General features: G+C 35.6%; 1 protein-coding gene across 3 annotated transcripts in view; it reads left to right on the top strand.

The window, feature by feature from the left end:
• Positions 1 to 19844, top strand: part of MAGI2 (membrane associated guanylate kinase, WW and PDZ domain containing 2) — a 1349206-nt gene that overhangs the window by 728851 nt on the left and 600511 nt on the right. For all 3 annotated transcript variants that reach the window (XM_068550445.1, XM_068550444.1, XM_068550443.1), the window contains exon 3: positions 3788 to 3907. In XM_068550445.1, the coding sequence (XP_068406546.1) occupies positions 3788 to 3907 (120 nt within the window). The remainder of the gene's footprint in view (positions 1 to 3787; positions 3908 to 19844) is intronic.

Raw genomic sequence — 19844 nt, 5'->3', positions numbered from 1 at the left:
TGGGAAAGAGGGGTTACAACACAGGGAAGAGGCAAGGTGAATCCCAGGATGACGGCAAAAGGTGATCCCAGAATGGCAGCTATGTGGTAGGCCAACACAGTCCGGACTGGAGCAGGTCAGAAGGCTCCAGGAGAAATTTCTTGAGTAGGATAAACTTGACAAAATATCAAATATATTTGTATATTCTGAGAGGAGATTTGTTTATCCAAGGAGAGAGTTAATTAATTGAAATATTGATCAATATGTGGAAATTTGGAAATTAAAACATTAAATTTAGAGTAAACAAAAAATTACACAAGAATGGAAAATTAATCAGCACAGTACACGGTTCTGCTGGAAATAGATTTACATAGTATTATTACTATAAATGTTAAATAGTAATCTAACACAAGTTTGTTCTACTGGGAGAATGGGAGAAGGGAAAAAGGAGGAAGTGATGTGAAGAAGTGTGGGCAAAAAGAGCTAAATATTCATTTTCTTTACCAAGAAATCAATAGTGACTAAAATAAAAATAAAAAAACAAGAGCCATCATAAGTATTGAAAAATTATTTAAAGACATGGAGGTAAAACAAAAGAATCACCTAAAAGAGTTAAAAGTGTTTACCGCTGGATAAAATGAAAGGTGTGTGTGTGTGGGAGGTGATGACAGTCTACTTAAAAAAAAAATAACGTAGAGTTGTAGAATAACAAACCTTGTAGAAGTGGAATCTTTAAAATATCTGTATATGTAACTTTGATAAAAAATAAAAACTAGACTTTGAAAGAAAGCAGAGGAGAAGGGATTAGTCTTAGCAAGATGGATGGATGATTACAATTAAGGATGAAGATAATGCAGATGAAGGAGGTAGATATTAGGAAACTTTAAGGAATTTTAATTCAGAGTATCTCTTATATTACCAGAAAGAGAATGAGCTAATGTCTTCTGCTGAAAAGTCAAAGCCCTTGAGTATTAGAACATGGTGGGTCAAAGAGGGACGAAGACACTTATTAAAAGGGTTGCTATGCATCAGTTGAATCAAACTAACATTAGAGCGGGGAGGGAGAGGCATGGACTGGGAATTCGGGATTGGTAGATGCAAACTATTACATTTAGAATGGATAAACAACAGGGTCCTACCATATAGTACAGGGAACTATATCCAGTCTCTGGGATAAACCATAATGGAAAAGAATTTTTAAAAAGAGTGTCTATATGTGTAAAACTGAGTCACTTTGCTGTACAGCAGAGATTGGCACAGCATAGTAAATCAACTCTACTTCAATTTAAAAAAACCAAAATGAATAAACAAAAACTTGTCCAACAACAACAACAAAACTAACATTAGAAAGCCTAAATTTGTAGGGTACTTTGTCAGTGAAAGTTCATGGTTTTCTATAGCAGCTGCAGTCTCTGAATGAAATAGCCAATAGGGAACTTGGAGGCTTATTAAGACTTGGAAAATGGTGAAGATGAACTAAAGGAAAGAAGACATTTTAGATTCCCAGTCCCTTAGTAGAAAGGCAAATGAAGTCAAATATGGGGAACATCATGGAAATTAGGAGCGATCAGGAGACTGGAGGTTATAATTAGAAAGAAGAACAGAATGAGAGAAAAGGATGGGAGACTGATGTCAAAGATGGGAAATGCAGCTTTTAAGACTGTAGTGTAGAACTTCTTCAAGCAACAGTGAGGTAGGCGAACCCCCAGTCCAAATAGGCAGCCAGCAAGAAGCAGGTCAACAGCAACAGGTGACACTGATGCAGCCACAGGGGAGGCTGGATCCCTAAGGCAAAAAGTCAATCACATTGGCCTGAGATGTAAGACGTAGATGGAAAAACAACCAGTGAACCAAAAGTACTCATGGTCCTTCCAAGAAGAGCACAACCCCAAACACATTCACTAGAATTTGGTGCAGGCGAGCCGCTCTAGTCAAGTCAGCAGCCCTGGAAATTGCCCTTAAGCTTGTGGTCTTATGCTCACATTGTGCTGGGAATGCATTACTGCAGTGCAAGCAGTTAATTAATCAAAGCGTGTAGCTTCTGAAATATGCAGATAAATTAGGAAGGAAAATTGAAACTGTGTCATGTGATTTTTCTTAATGATTAGAGTGTGCTCTAAAGAAACAAAAACAAATTGATTGCCAAAAACCATGTTAATGTGCTTTTAATTCACAAGGGTTAAGCATATAAAAGTCAGGATATTGAAAGTTAAGGTTCTCATAGAAACATTAATTTGACAACATTATGCATACTAGGTGTGGGAGGTTTATATTTTATAACATTAAAAGCAGTAGGGAATATTATAAAATGTGGCTCAGTTAAACAAAATAAAATAACAAATTCAGGGGAAAGTCATTAAACATGACTATGGGGAAATAATTGTTTTGCAACCCCCAAAGAAGGTTGTAAAATTTAATTTTAGAACATAATGCCTTCAAATTTTAAAAAATTTTTTCAATGGAAATTAATCATTTTTACCAAAAATGAATTTTCCTAACACATTGTATATTCTGATATTAGTTTAGGCCTCTCATTTGCAGTCCAGATTTGATCCTAATAGACTAAAAGGAGAACTGACTGGCTATTACATGGCCTAGTTGATAAAGATTTTGGAGAGTGAAAATAAATTTAAGGGTTTGAAATACTTTTTGTTTAGTTTATAGAGAATATGGACGATAGTATACATGTGAATAAGCCTGCCAGTGTACTAGTACTTTGTTTACACATTTGCCTTCTATGTACTTCTGCATACTATTTACATGTATGCATTACGAAAATTCCAATCTGACATGCAAAATGTCATATGTAGGTGGCACAGAAAAAGAAAAGAAGCTTAAGGCATGTTCAGGGAAGGAAGTATTCCAGAAAACAAACCCACAGCCTTTAATTTGTCTCTGTTTTGGTTCCCACCTCACAAACTGGACAGCAGGTCTGGGAGACTGACTTCTCCAGTGGAGCTGTACTGAGCCACAGGATGCTGTTCTGTCACCCTGGTCACAGAAGCTGTTTACTCTATAGGTGATGCAGGAAACAAGAGTGGTGGACCCATGCAGTAACCCCTTGGAGTGTGTCACCTCCCAATTCAGTCAGAATTTAAGGCAATAATGAGAGAAAGAAAGAAGGAAGGAAGGAAGGAAGGGGGGAAGGAGAGAGGGAGGGAGGGAGAGAGGGAGGGAGGAAGGGTACTATATTACTAACATAATACTAATTTAATTATAATTATTACTCAATTCTAATTATTATTTAGTTATTTAATTTTAAGTAATAAGCTTTTCTTGTCCTTTAAATCAAATATAAGCTATTATTTGGCACAAAATTAACAAATGGCAACAACCCCCCCCATAAAGGAGCAGATCATGAAAATATAAAGGTAAATTGACATTTTGCTAACATTTCTATTTTCCATTGTATTTTATGTCATAGCAAAGCACTCTACAGAACAATAGAGGTCCATTCATGGAAGAGAGATATGTAAATTCCTGAGCTAGCAGACTCCTGGCCCAATATTCAAGCCACCTCTTCAAAAAGGGCACAATGGTCTGCATTTTTCACTGAAAAACCGATGCAGCCACATTCCATGGCAATGAACTCTATAAACTTGATGAAGAAAAATGCTTTGTATGTTTACTTTAATCTTAACCCCCTGCTATTTTCTGTTTCCAAACAAACAGAAGGACAAATGCAAACTGCCAGCTCGCAGGATGTACAAACAAGTGTTATTGAATATTCAGAAGTATGGTGGTATTTCTAAAGTTCAGCAACACATCACTTAGAGTCTTTCCTTTGTTTTTAATTTTCCTTGTTCAGGCACCACAAGGCCACATAAGGAGGGTGAGGTTCCTGGAGTGGACTATATTTTCATCACTGTTGAAGATTTTATGGAATTGGAGAAAAGTGGTGCTCTCCTAGAAAGTGGGACTTATGAAGGTAAGCACAGCTCTACCGCTGAATTTATTTCTCATCGCATCACATTTTTCTCCTTTGACTGAAATGCATTAGAACACCAGATTACTAATGTGCTGTTGTTTTGGTTTGAGAGCTTTAATGAGGTCACTTTAGAAGTGTATTTTGTAAAGAAAAATTAAAATATGTCTGCGTTAATTCTACTCTTAAGAAGCCAAGAGAAATGTGTATGTACATACCCTCTGAAGTAACCTTGTGATCAGGATATCCTGAGGCAAAGCTGTGATCTTGCAGATAAATTATCTTCATCTCTAGGCAGCATCTAAAGAGCACAGGGCTTGAGTTCCAGTCTTGTCACTACCTCTGTGTAGTTTTCTCCGGTTACTTCACTTCACTTGCCTTCACTTGCCTCTCATGCACAATGATGGTGTAGGAAAATATGATATGTGGATGAACTCCAAAGCTCTACCACAGGTTTCCTTGTGTGCCCGTGTCAAACATGAACAAATGAAATTAAAACCTTGAAGGTGGGACGTATGATTCAGAGGAAGAAGCAGTGTAACCTAAGCCAGAATCTGCTTCAGTTCCAAACCTGGCTTTACTACTTACCCACTATGAATATGAAGTAACCCAGTGGGTATCTCTGAACCTCAGTAGTCTTATCCATAAAAGGAGAAATGATAGCATTGAAAAATACAAATAAATAACATGCTTGCATGTATATGTTCAAGTAACATCTACATGTATGCAGTTTATGTCTAATGAAGTTACAGATCTGTGTCTGTATAATGAAATTTCAAAGTAATATAACTAAAAAACAGTAGAAAATAATACCTTTATTCCTATGTCACAGTTACTGTATGTGTAAACTATATGTATATGTATTATTACATCCAAAGATGAATCTAGTTTTACTGAACTGCAATTAATAGTGAGTGATATTAAAAACAAAACTCACATGCATTGCTGCTTAGCCCATCAAATGTCAGAGGTCTACCATGAGCAACTAAACTGGGTTTGTAAGAGTTGGCCCTCCTCTTCCTCCTTCATTTACTTGTAGATGTCCAGTGGACTATAGTTATTTAAGAACTCAGTATTTTTAAGTTGTTAGAAGTATTAAAATCTCTTTTTACTTCACACTCCTAAGGCAATTTAGGCTGAGACATGTGCCTAAGTTATGGGTCAGACATTTAGTTGCTTATTTCCACATTCATAGGAAATAGGCAAAAATACCCACGAAAAGAAAATGGTTTTAAATGAGTGTTGTTTCTTCTTCTAATTGTCAAAAATGAATGATAGTGAGGGTTGATTGAAAATATTATATTTATTTTTTATTGAAGTATAGTTGATTTACAGTATTGTATTAGTTTCAGGTTTTCACAGCATAGTGATTCAGTATTTTTATACATTAGACTCCATTAAAAGTTATTACAAGATAATGCCTATAATTCTCTGTGCTATGCAATATATTCTTGTTGCTTATCTGTTTTATACATAGCAGTTAAATAAAAAAGCTGTGTTGATCATATAAGCTGCCTTAAATTATATATGAAAAATAAATTATAAATCATAGAAAATAATGATATCAAAGAAGTCAGAGTAAATTAACAATAAATTTTGTAGTATGTTTTCCTGTGGGCTTTGCAACATGATTTAGTGGCATTCATTAGTTTGCATGTCTGCTAATAATAATGCCTTGTATTTAGTTACCGTATTTAAATGTCACAGTTATGTAGCAAAGAACAAATGCCTTAATATCCACGAGCATTCCAAGAGTAGTATGACCCTTCCTTTCTTTTTTTTTGTTAAATAAAGATTGTATTAACTGTATAGAAAGTGAAAAAATTAAATCCAATGTTCATGTTAAATTTCCTGTACTCTCATGATAAACTAGATGTCATGAAGTTTAATATCAATATTTAAAAATAAAGCCTAGCTTAAATTTTAGGTTTCAGTTAAATTTTGAGGGAAATATCCTGAAACCATACAAACGTAACCAAGTTTTGTGAGTCAGGGTGGGTTATCCTGAATCTTCTTCAGACGTTTTTTCAGCACTGAGAGTAGAGTTGGCTAAATTGGTGCCAAATTGTTAATCTCCCAAGCATGCATAGAGCTGATCTTTGAATAATAAGGCTGATTTACACATATGACTTTGGGGAATCAATACGGTTATTTACAAATACACACTGTGTACTTGAATAAATAAGAAGCTCTTTTCTCAGGTCGCATAACCATCTGGGTGGACGCCTAGGGAGCCTTCTCAAATCTCAGAATCTTCAGATTTTCCAACAGTTACAGCTGAGGAACCAGTAGAATTGGCATTCTAATAAAAATCACTGCTGTTCCTTCAGAATTAATCACTAGCTGCAGACTCAGAGCTACCTGAGTTATTTGTGTTTTTAATGTGTTATTCATCAAGGAAGCCGAGGGAATGCGTTTTCTGCTGTTGGTGCTTTCAGAATATACAGAGTAACAATCATGTACTACTCAACTAGATAAAGAAGGACCTCAGAGCTTTTATATTTGTCAAACTTTCGTGGTATCACTCTCTCATAAAATAACAAAATACCACTTTCTCTGTTATATGTTCTCCCTTCTGCAGTGTTTGGGCCATTGTTCTCCTTCCTCCTCCTCGCTAGATCATTCCCATGCTCTCTCAGTACTCTTTAGAGCTCTCAGCTAGGCTAGAAAATCCATTTCTGATATCTGTGAATCCACTAAAGAAATTAAAAAGAAATTGAGTTCCTCTGAGCATTAAGGTCAGAAACCTGTTAACCATGTAGGATCCTTAAGACTGATATATGTATGTATATACTTCTGTCTTGTTGTCAATAATTCTAATTTTAATCTGGAATTTGTCCTTTGATTAGAAATGAGATAGATTATCCTGAATTGTAGTTCTGCTTCTTAGAAACTGGCCCAAAATCCTTGCTCCAGAAGAACAATTCTGTTATTACCAGAGGCTGCAAGGAAGGCCTTAATATACTTGTGTTACCTTCTACAGTTAGGCCACATGGCGCTAGGCAGAATTTTAGCAGATTCTTAAAGTCTTTTTCTGCATCACCAACCCCCCATCTAGTATGAGCACCTCATTTCAGTTTGTTATACAACAGCTGCTGAATGGCTCTGCACGTAAATGGCCCAGAGGACTTGACTGTAATGGACCATCAGGTGTTGGTAAAGATTCTTCCATGACTTGGATGACCTCATCTTCATCTTTTCATATTCAGTCAGGTTGAAAATTAAGTTAATATAACAAGGCCTAGTGACAAGCCTGACATAACCTCAAGTAACAGGAAGAGCACCATGAACCTTCCTGTCAGGACTGAAGATGTAGGCTTCATGTGAAACACAGACCACAGAGCTCTGTGGATGAATGCAGACAATTCCGTTGGGATTAAGGTCACATGCAGGTATAAATGTGGCACCGCGAGGTAGAATTAAATAAGTAGGTTTGGTAATCTAATGGTTAAGTACTCTAAGTACCTGGAAGGAAGCAGTGCCCTTGGGAACTGTCCGAAGTGCTGAATTACCCAGGGATCTAAATCCGTGAATCCTGCCTGACCTACTTCTTCCAGTTGTCTGGAATGCTACATTCATGGTTTCACTGACCACTCACACTGCCTCACCCTGAGTTCTGAATGACATCTTTAACAAACCCATGTCCCCTGAGCTGCACCTGGACTCTTATTTCATTTAATTCATCTAGTGAGATCATCCACAGTCATATTCCAGAGCAGCAGTTCTGTTGTAACATTTGCTATCATATTTTGCTGTTCTGCTTTTAAATTGAAACAAAGCTATTTTTCTGTCTATTGAAGAAACCCTTAAAGTTTCTTAAAGTTAAAGGTTTTCTTTAAATAGACATAAGCTCAATTGTAATAGTCCTTCAATTTTTAAGAGGACCAAATCAAACCCAGCAAGTTATTAGGGCATCTGCAGAATATAGTGTAAATATGGCACTCACCTTCACCTTGATGCTGTGGTTTCTTCTATTCATGGACCCTAATGTATATGGACTTGAGCCAACTGTTAACAGCCCACATAGTTTCTTAAACAATTTTATTACAAGGCCTCTGAAATTCAAGTTTTCTCACAACTGTACATAAATGAGTGCTGTTCTCCCTGGTATAACACATACAATCCTACAAAATTTTAAATATTAAGGACAAATACTTTTCTAGGAAAATAAGCCAATAACTCCTATGATGAGAGAAGAGATACAACAAATTTTACATAAATCCATTTAATCTTACTAACTAAAATCCACATCCACTTTTTTTAGTATGACCTTGGTGCATTTATTATTGAAATTTTGAATCTCTATTTCCAGTCAAGATAGCACTGGTGACAGAGAGATGCTCAATCCAATAAAAAATCATTATTAGTACTATAAATAGTCTTCAGAAAAACCATTCTTCTATCAGTCCAAGTTTCTATCCACTGAAATGTAAATATTTCCTGAAGGGCAGATCAATGCTTCAATTGATGCTAAGATTGCTGTCATTCCAGGAGACCAAAAAAGAGATAAAATGTCATTGTTTCTCTTTCCCTTATACTCTATTACAAGAGAAAATTTTTACTATGTAAGTAATAACCTCCACAACAACAGTAGATTCTTGGAGCTTGCAGTTAAAAGGGTCCAGCTATTATTACATATTGTAAGATTTTTTTTCTTTTGCTATTTCCTTATTTTTCTTTCTCTTGGCAATTTTCCTATTGTGGAAGATTCTAAGCTGTGCATTTGGGTGTTCATTTTAGAAACACTAAACACTTGCACATAAAATTCAGTATGTGTTTATTTGACCAGTAAAGGAAAAACACATTTAGGGCTTCCCTGGTGGCGCAGTGGTTGAGAATCTGCCTGCTAATGCAGGGGACACGGGTTCGCGCCCTGGTCTGGGAAGATCCCACATGCCACGGAGCAACTAGGCCCGTGAGCCACAACTACTGAGCCTGCGCGTCTGGAGCCTGTGCTCCGCAACAAGAGAGGCCACGATAGTGAGAGGCCCGCGCACCGCGATGAAGAGTGGCCCCCGCTTGCCGCAACTAGGGAAAGCCCTAGCACAGAAACGAAGACCCAACATAGCAATCGATCAATCAATCAATAAATAAATCTTAAAAAAAAAAAAAAAAACACATTTAGTGAAGTTTTACACCCCTTTGAGATCTTACAAGGCCAGAGGTTTTTTTGTAAGTGGTTCATTATGTGTTCAAAGGTATTTGCAGAGAGCATATGATTTTTGCGTGCTGCTTTGCTCCTGTGTAAGGCACTAAGACTGGACGTGTTATTGTGCATTAAAATGTGATAAAATTCCCTCTTGGTCTGGGACTTTTGTTAAGCCCAGCTTTTTCCAAAGTATGTCATGCAAATGCCTATTTCTAAGTACTCTTTTTTTCCCAAATGGAACTAGAAGGAACAGACCAATCAGTTAATTAACTAATTTAGTATTATCATGTAAATTATAACTTAAAGTCTGAAGTCAAGGAAAATAAAATGACTTGTTTACTATTACCTAAACTGCAATATTAACCAGTTTCCTGTTAGTTCTATATTTTTTTGTTCAGTGTAGCTGAAAGGAACAGGACCAACCTTTTTGGAGTATATTATTAAAATAAAGCCAGTATTCATGGGCATAAGACTCACTTCTTTGACTCTCTCACAACCCATAATGATATTAGGTAAAGCTGAGGATTCCAAAACTGTGATATTTGGGGTTTCCTTAATTTCCCTCAAGCTTGTGTCTTTAATTACAATGATTTTCTAACTCCTGTACACATCCTTTATAAATTTTTATCTGAAAAAATTGAGATTTCACATGAAATAAATATGCCCCTCATTTAGTGGGAAGAAAAACTGCATGACTTTAAAATTTTTACTTATATTTCTCTTCACTACTTCAACAAGCAGAACCTATTTGCCTTTGCTGATTGGGTGAATATTTTCACCTCTGAGTTGTTTTTCTGAGTGGACAAAAATGGATAACAATATTGATAATAAATATTTTGTAATGTTTATGTGTGTATTGCTGCAGCTGTGAATATATATTGAAAAATATTTACTGGATCTTACAATTCCATGACTATCAAAGACAGTAAATTCACTCATTCCACACGATCAATTCTTGACCAAATTGATTACAACAGTCTTCTGCATGAGAGTTCATGTTTCTGTAAAATAACATCAACATAGTGATTATCAGTGGCTCTTGCCATTAGTCTTAGATTAGACATATAGACCTTCCTAAAGGAGAAGTTTCATTTATTCCAGTTATTCTCAGTGATGCCCTAATGTCCCCTTCCTGTCAATCTTTTTTCAGAGACTTGTTTCATACATTAGTTATTTGAAAACTATAACCTAACATCCTACTCTACAAAAGCTTTTTTTGTATCTGAATTTCAAATCTGAAAAATAAAACTTTCTGAGACATTCTTTCCTTATATTTTCCTTACTTCTGATCTAAGAGACAGCGGAGTCTAGAATCTGATTAACCACAGATCTGTTATTTATCTCCGGGGGAATAGAAATCATCAAAAAATAGGAAAGCTGTGTCCTAATTTTTATTACTAAATACTTTATTTCAGAACATTGATCTCAATCTCCAACAAAGTTACAGTAGATGTAGATGGTTTTATGAATTGTTTTTATAAACTGCAACTTTCATTCATCCTGTGCACAAAACAATATCTGAAACTTTGAGGCTTCCATTGATCATGCTGCAAAGTAGACAGAGGTATTGAGTGCTTTGACTAAAAATTAGTCAAACTGTAACTGAAGTACCAGTTCTCAAAAATACCCTGCTGTCCTTATATTTAAAAGCAACCATGTTGTATAAGATTCATACCCTATGAAAGCTCTTCCTTATTGAAGGCTTCAAACTCTGACAGTTATGGAAAATCATTCATAACATTAGGTTAAAATTTAATATGCTGAAGCAGTTAGTCCCTCTTTATATAATAATTCGCTCTCTTAGATCTGTTATGGGCTGTATATGTATGTATGTAACAACCAGATAAAAAATTAGGATCAAGTGGTCAACATATCTTGTCTGCATGGGATTTTCTCCATAAAAACTAATTCTTAAAGACACTAAAAGTATGAATTTTTAGGGCCCAGTAAAAACAGAAATTGATACTTGTTATTAGTTATAACAAAATGGGAAGTTCTACTTATACTGTCATCAGCCTATTTATATTAGCTATGCTGGCTTCCTTTCTGTTCCTCAAACAGAACAAGCATATTCTCATCTACCTGGGATCTTCAATTTGTCATTTCATTTTCCTAGACTACTTGTGTTCCAAATAACCACATATTCCTTTTTCTTACTTTGAGATATTCATCTAAGAATCTTCAGGAAACTCTTACCTGACAACCTTATCCAAAATAACACCTGCTGACATTCTCCATTCCCTTCCTCTGATTTATTTTCTTTATTGTACTGACTATAACTGAAAATGCATCATTCTATGTCCATTTGTTTATTTGATTATTGTCAGTGTCTACCCACTAGAATGTAGGCTTCTCAAGAGTTCAGATAATTTGAACCACTGCTCATTCTTGAGCTTAGAATGGTTCTGTCACCTAGGAAGCACTCAATGAATATAAATTGAATGAATGCCTAAGTTCCTTCCTTGAACCAAACAATGGGAACCCCTTAATCCCTATGCAGAAGTTCAAATAGAATTGAAACCCTGGACCACATCTACTTCCTAATTCAAAATGCTCTAGGTCAGAAGTTTAGAGCTGCAGCATCAATTTGGCTTCAGAATCTTGTCCTAGATTACCTTGTATTATAATTGTAATCATTTTGTTCTTGTCTTAAATCTCGTTGTTAACCTCATGGGTCCCTGTTCTGAGTTCCCATACCTGTTTTTCTCTCAGTATCCTCTACACTGTAACACTTTCTCCAGAATATAGTTCTTATCTTTCTATGGCCGTTCCTCGTAGTCTGGTTTTCACTGCAGTGATTCATTGTTGGTCAGATTTCCTGAACTCAAAGCCTAGTAAGCTTAGTCAACAAAACGGTATCTTCCAGTAAACCTCCCCCACCCCACCAGCTCCACCTCCCAAGTTCCATGGACGGTGCCACCTACATACTTCTTGAACTAATGATAATTACCCTGTCCTATAACTCCTGTCTTTGTTCATGCTTGCTTTAATCTTTTTCAAAAGTTTTACAAAGACTTTCTTGATTTCTCTACCTCTAGTATAGAAAGTCAGTAGAGAGTTGGAGAACAGAAGTAATGAGGCCAAACCTACAGGAGAGATAGAAAGGTCCTAGGATATATTGGAAAATATGCAAATTCAGAATGTTATTTTAAAACAAAGGAACTAGTATGTGTGTTCTCTCAATAAAGAAATGTGAAGGCATTCTAATTAACATGGACACATGGTACTTGGAATTTACTAGGTATTTCACTAACATTTTCTGGCTGGTTTTCAATAAAGTATAAGGGAGCATGAGTTTGTTTATTCTTCTTTTATTCTTAGGAGATTTAATGGAAAGGAAATGAAAATAAAATTTTATTCAATTATTAATTATACATTGCCAATAAGATTTCTACTGCCACTTCACCTTTCTCTCTCTCTCTTTCTCTTTTACATTAGGATGACTTCTTTAAATTTTCTTACAATAGGTGAAAGTTTGATTCCTTTCACTAAACAGTTAATGGGTACAATGATAATTCTGAAAATTTTATATTTTAAATTTGATTACTGGTGGTAAACCAAATACTTAACACAACATAAAGAGTCAATAAGCAAAAAAGTTTTAAACAATATATAGGAAGCTCAAACTGACATGAACCTTATGATAGGTAAATAAAAGGTAAAGACTCGATTTAAATTTTTCCACTGAGCTTTTTTTCTTTTACTCCCCTACCTCCATGACATATCTGAAGATATTACAGCAGGGGACATACATTTACCTAGAGAAACCTGTCCTTTGGCATTGTGACCTGATATTGGAGGGTGCTATTTCCCAAAAGCATCTGTTGCCTCTGGGCTAGCCCGTAAGAACAGAAAGGTTCTCCAGGCCGGATCCCTCATGGTCCTTCCCAGAAGGATTAGATACTTCTGACTTATGCTCCCACTCTCTGAGGGTGAGAGTCAATCGTTTCCGTAAAACTTCCAGAGAAAAATCTTCTGATGCAGCCATCTGGTTTCCCTGGAGATGAAGCAAGTATTATTATACTTGAAGTGAAGTATAACCCACTGCAACATGGGCATTTCCTATCATTTCTACCTTCAAGTATGTGCAGGAATATTCATTTTACAAATAATATTTGCAGACTTGGTAACTTTAACTCCTTTCCTCCCTCTTCCCCTATCGTCCCTCAGTTTAATGAGTCTCTCATTTATGGTAAAATGTAGCAGCAAATTAGAAGAAGATGCTTGCAATGGTGTATGTGAGGGAGGGAGGGGAGACGATGGAGACTCCTAGAGGCCGGCATGCTGACAGCCTCACAGGGATTTAAGACAGGGGAAAAGTACAAAAAATGTACAGATGAAATTTAAAAACCAGAGTCGTCTAGGGTCATTTGTTATAGTGGGAGCACTCATCAGTCTCCCAGATGACAGCGGAGTATTGCAACCCAGCACAGCTATTGATTTTCCTAATAATTACCCTGAGCTATCCAGAAAAGGTTAAGGTATATGCAAAAACGTAATATTTGAGAAAGATTTGCTTCAAAGGTGATTAAAATTTTAAAGTTTGAACTTCTAAAGGGGAAAGGCTAGAATATTCACCTAAATAGAATACTACACTCCCTGAAAATGCCAAGCAAATGGAACACATATCTTGTTATAAAATATTTTAACTATCTTCTGTCTAGAAGCAATTTATAATATGCATTCAAATTTATATTCGAATTAACATGATTAAACTATTGATAATTAATTTATGAATGTGTTCTATAAATGCAGATAAACCTGATGTTCTTATATGCCCCAAGCATTCTAGGCACATATAAATATACTTTAGAAAAATGACTAGATTGTAATGAAGTTGGAAACAACATATTCTTTGGCCCCAATAATGTTTGTCATTTTTTGAATATGTTAGATTTAAAATAGATCTATAAAACTATCAGTGCATTACCAAACTGTTAAAATCAATGTATTAATAAAATGCACATTTACAAGTTCATCTGCTCTTTTTTTAATCTTAACATACTAGTTTCTAGATTTTTTTTCACTTTTTGAGACACTCACCTGTCCCCCAGGAATCTTAAGGAGTGATAGCTGCAGGCTACTTTTTCAAAGCCTATATTTACAACTTGGGGGGTAAATAATACATCATTATCTTGGTTTATTTTCATGAAAAGTTCACCTTCAGAGAGTGTTATATATACTCATCTTAGAAGCAAAACATATTAATCAGAAGTTAAAGATATCCTACAGTGGGAAGCTTTCTTGCAACATTATGTTATCATGTTTTTCCTTCACGTTCTTGGTCCTGCCTTTGCACTAACCTTCGTTTTAGTACTCTTCTTGCTTGTTTTCCTTTTAATATTTAGCTCCTGTCATATTTTTATTCTCTCACAATTTAGATTTTCTTTTTGCTGATCTTTCAAGTGTTTTGTTTATACCAGCAGCCCACTGACACTATTTTCTTTCTTTATTCTTGCTTTGTTTATCTTTTGATTTCTCCTGAAAATTGAGAAGCCTACATGGATTCTCTGCTGTATTCCTACTCTATGTCCTAAAATTCTTCCTCTTTTGGGATATGCTACATTTTATACTTCAAATGGTTTTATATCTTGGTTCTGGATCTTACATTTCAATTCTTTTTTTTTTTACCTGTATAGCTATAAGGAACAACAGGAATAATGGAGATGATATTTATAAATGTTCCCACAAGGCAATGACTTGTTGAATAGAGTGGAAATTTAACTAAACTGACTTCTCTGTCCTTCATAGGAAGCAACACTGTCTTAGAAATGAGCATGCTCATGGGAGTTTTGTTCAAACACAAGTTGTATGGTTTGGCATGGTGTATGTCTAAAAACTGATGCAATTTACCCCAATTCACTACACTTTTCATGTTATTCAATAAGTCCAATGGTATATTGGAATCTGCCCTCTTGGCAAATGGGTCCTACATAATTAATATTTGCTTGAATGGAAAAAATTATTTCAATTGATATATATCTCATTTTCTCTTTATAATTTAATAAATTATATCGTATCCCTGTAGTTTAGAAAATATAACATTTTCTTCTTTTATTATTCTTTCATCTTCAAATCCTTATCCTATTATCTACACAGGCTTTCTTAGTAGTAATTAGGAAGCTATTAAGGGGAATAAAAAATGTTTGTCTCTGAGTATATGAAAATACTGAGCTAACAAAGGAAGAGATGCACTTTATTTTCATTTATTCTTTTTTTCTTATTTTATTCTTTAATTTAAAATTTTACTTCATTTTTAAACCATACCCTGTGAATACTCATTCTCATCTCAGAGAAACACATCCCATGTATTCTTGTTGCTTATTACTTTCTATTCTTGAGTATTCTTACAGTTACCATTGATTTAATTCTATTATATGTAATTTGAGACCACACTTGCTCCTTGGTAGACTCCAATAACTTCTTATTATAGAAATGGATTCAGAAATAATATTTAATAGAATTGTTTATATCCTTCCAACATGGTTTGCAGTAACTTGAAAAGTATTTTTGTTTATGTGTTTCATTTAAATTTTATATAACTCCTCTTTTAATGAAAAAATGCATCCTCATGGCATCTATTTTTCATAAACAATAGTAGAAGTAGAAATCATATAAGAGAGTAGAACATTCCCAAGAGTGCATGAAAGTAGATCACGGCTGCCTCAAAATAAGAAAATATTGATCAAGATCTTGCCAAAGGTAACAAAATACATTAAATGTGAGCATGAAAATATTGAGACAGCAGGTTGAAAAGCTAGTGTTTGGGTTTTAAAGGGAAGATGCTGGCGCGGGGGGACTATCAGGTTGCTAGAGAGGGAATTGACTTTGACAGGCCTTGCTAAGGCAGGGTGGATTCAAGTCCTAGAACAGTCATTTGCAACTTTTTTGTGCTAGCAATCTTGTACTTTCAAGTACAAGAATTATTGGCACTTGAAGGAATTAAATAGAAGTATAATACTGCAATGTTCAGAACTGGGTGATTGTCTGATGGAGTGGTTTGCATCCCAGGCTGCACCTGCGTGTTCCAAAAAGTTCTGGTCTCTTTGATGTCAACTAAATCATACCACCATGCCCATCATATTTTCTGAAAAATAACACTGGAACAGAATCTATCTCATTTGCAGCCAAAAAAAAAAAAAGGTCTAAAAATGTATTAAAATACAAAGGATAGCTAGTGAAGGGCTGGCTGCAGTGCTCCAGGGAAACAGGGCATTGGTGGGGAACAACTGTGGCCTAGAGGAAGCCAAGAATTATTTGTTCAAGTATGCATTTGAGGCCTAGGAATGGCAAGGCCAAATGCTAATCTTGGATTTGTCTTGAACTTCGTGTGGGACTGAAAGAGCTCTAGGATTACATGAGCACTGTGTTTAAATGACTGATGAGTGGGACATCATAGAGAAATGAAACTTGTTCTGTGTGACCTTAAAGAGTGGGACTAGGACAAATAATAGATAAAGAGACAAAGATTGTGGTCAGATATAAAGAAATGCTATCTAATAACCAGGGCTGATGAAATAATAAACTCAATGTGTTGGTAAATAGTTGCTGGGATTGCCAAACATGAGCTAAGAACTCTCTTGTAGGGTTGTTCTAAATGGGATGCACAAATGGATAAACAGGCTGAAAAAAATACAACATCAAAAGATCAAAAACAGTACCAGATGTGATGATTAATTTATGTGTCAATTTGACTGGACCTTGGGATGCCTAGATATCTGGTTAAACATTGTTTATGGGTGTGTCTACAAACGTGTTTCCAAAATAGATAAGCATTTGAATTGGTGAATTCAGTAAAGCATATTGGCCCTCCCCAAGCATCAGTCAACATGTTGAGAGCCTGAGTAGAAGAAAGAGGTGAAGGAAGATTGAATTTGCTCTCTGCCTGACTGAGTTGGACATCAATCTTCTCCTAACACTTGATGCTCCTGGTTTTTAGGCCTATGTATCCTATTTGTTCTTTCTCTAGATAATCCTCACTAATACACTAGACTTCATGCTTTGCATATGCTATCTGTAATTTTCACATTGTTTCTTCCATGAAAGTATTATTTTAATGCTTTTTACAAGGAGGAATCTGAAGCTCAAAGATGTTTAGTAATTGTAAGAAGTCTCTCAGGTAGTAAATGACAAAATTGAAATTGCTTCCAGACTTGTTTGACACAAAGTCTGTGCTTGAAGGAACATTTTCCCATTGGGAAAATATTCAGTCAATGTAATGTAAGGCCTAATTAGGAAAATAATTTCCTTTACGATAGCACCAAAAAGAATAAAATACTTAAAAAACTTAACTAAGGAAGTGAAAGACCAGTATACAGAAAACTACAAAACACTGATGAAAACATTTTAAAAAGACATAAACAAATGGAAAGATATTCCATATTCATCAATTTTGGAAGATTTAATATTGCTAAAACATCCAAACTATCCAAAGTGATCTACAGATTCAATGCAATCCCCATCAAAATCCCAATATCATTTTTTACGAAAGTAGGAAAAAACAATTTTATAATTCACGTGGAACCACAAAAGACCACAAATAGCCAAATCAATCCTTAGAAAAAAGAATGATGTTGGAGGCATCACTCTTCCTGATTTCAAAATACATAAAAAGGTTAAAAGAATCAAACAGCATGGTACTGGCATAAAGACAGACATATATACCAACGGAACTGAATAAAGATCCCAGAAATAAATCTACACATATATAGTTAACTGATGTTCGACAAGGGTGCCAAGAATATAAAGAGTAAAGGATGGTTTCCTCAACAAATGGTGCTGGGAAAACTGGATATCCATATGCAAAGGAATGAAATTGGACTATTATCTTTTTTTTTAATTTTTATTTACTTTATTTGTTTATTTTTGGCTGCGTTGGGTCTTCGTTGCTGTGCGCGGGCTTTTTCTAGTTGGGGCAAGCAGGGGCTACTCTTCGTTGCGGTGCGCAGGCTTCTCATTGCAGTGGCTTCTCTTGTTGTAGAGAATGGGCTCTAGGCGCATGGGCTTCAGTAGTTGTGGCACGCGGGCTCAGTAGTTGTGGCTCACAGGCTCTAGAGCACAGGCTCAGTGGTTGCAGTGTACGGGCTTAGTTGCTTCACGGCATGTGGGATCTTCCCGGACCAGGGCTCGAACCCATGCCCTCTGCATTGGCAGACAGATTCTTAACCACTGCGCCACCAGGGAAGTCCTTGGACCATTATCTTGTACACAAAAAATAACTCAAAATGGATTAAAGAATTAGACATAAGATTTGAAACCATAAAACTGTGAGAAGAAAACATAGGGGGAAAGATTCATGACATTGATCCTGGCAATTTCATGAATGACACCAAAAGCCCAGGCAACAAAAACAAAAAAACAAGTGAGACTACATCAAACTAAAAACCTGCACAGCAAAGGAAACCATCAACAGAGTGAAAAGGTAACCTACTGAATGGGAGAAAATATTTTCAAATTATATATCTGATAAAGGGCTATATCCAAAATATATAAAGAACTCATACAACTCAATAGCAAAAAAAACAAAAACAAACAAACAAACAAAAACACTGATTTAAAAATGGGTAGATCTGAATAGACATTTTTCCAAAGAAGACATACAGATGGCCAACAGGTACATGAACAGTTGCTCAGTGTCATTAATCGTCAGGAAAATGCAAATCAAAACCACATGAGATATGACCTCACACCTTTTGGAATGGCTATTATCAAAAAAACAAGAAATAACAAGCACTGAGGAGCTGGAGGAATCAGGCTCCCTGATTTCAGACTATACTACAAAGTTACAGTCATCAAAACAGTATGGTACTGGCACAAAAACAAAAATATAGATCAATGGAGCAGGATAGAAAGCCCAGAAATAAACCCATGCACCTATGGTCAATTAATCTGTGACAAAGGAGGTAAGACTATGCAATGGAGAAAAGACAGTCTCTTCAATAAATGGTGCTGGGAAAACTGGACAGCTATATGTAAAAGAATGAAATTAGAACATTCTATAGTACTATACACAAAAATAAACTCAAAATGTAATAAAGACCTAAATGTAAGACTGGATACTATAAAACACTTAGGGGAAAATATATACATAACACTCTTTGACATAAATCACAGCAATATCTTTTTTGATTTATCTTCTAGAGTAATAGAAATGAAAACAAAAAATAAACAAATGGACCTAATTAAACTCAAAAGCTTTTGCACAGCAAAGGAAGCCGTAAACGAAAGGGAAAAAAACCCCACAGAATGGGAGAAAATATTTGCAAACAATGCAACCGACAAGGGATTAATCTCCAAAATTTACCATCAGCTCATGCAGCTCAATATCCAAAAAAAACACAAAAAACAAAAAAAAAGTCAAAAAATGGGCAGAAGACCTAAATAGACATTTCTCCAAAGAAGACATACAGGTTGCCAAAGAGGCACATGAAAAGATGCTCAACACCGCTAATTATTAGAGAAATGCAAATCAAAACTACAATGAGGTATCACCTTACACGGGTCAGAATGGCCATCATCAAAAAGTCTACAAACAATAAATGCTGGAGAGGGTGTGGAGGAAGGCAAACCCTCTTGTACTGTTGGTAGGAATGTAAATTGGTACAGTCATTATGGAAAACAGTGTGGAGGTTCCTTAACAAACTAAAAATAGAGTTACCATATGATGCAGCAACCCCACTCCTGGGCATATATCCAGAGAAAAACCTGGCTCGAAAAGATACATGCACCCCAATGTCATTGCAGCACTGTTTATAATAGCCAAGACATGGAAACAACCTAAATGTCCATGGA

The sequence above is a fragment of the Eschrichtius robustus genome, chromosome 8 (genome assembly GCF_028021215.1).
Source record: "Eschrichtius robustus isolate mEscRob2 chromosome 8, mEscRob2.pri, whole genome shotgun sequence".
Lineage (NCBI taxonomy): Eukaryota > Metazoa > Chordata > Mammalia > Artiodactyla > Eschrichtiidae > Eschrichtius > Eschrichtius robustus.
The sequence above is the reverse complement of the archived record's forward strand: the minus strand, read 5'-3'. Positions and strand labels throughout refer to the sequence as shown.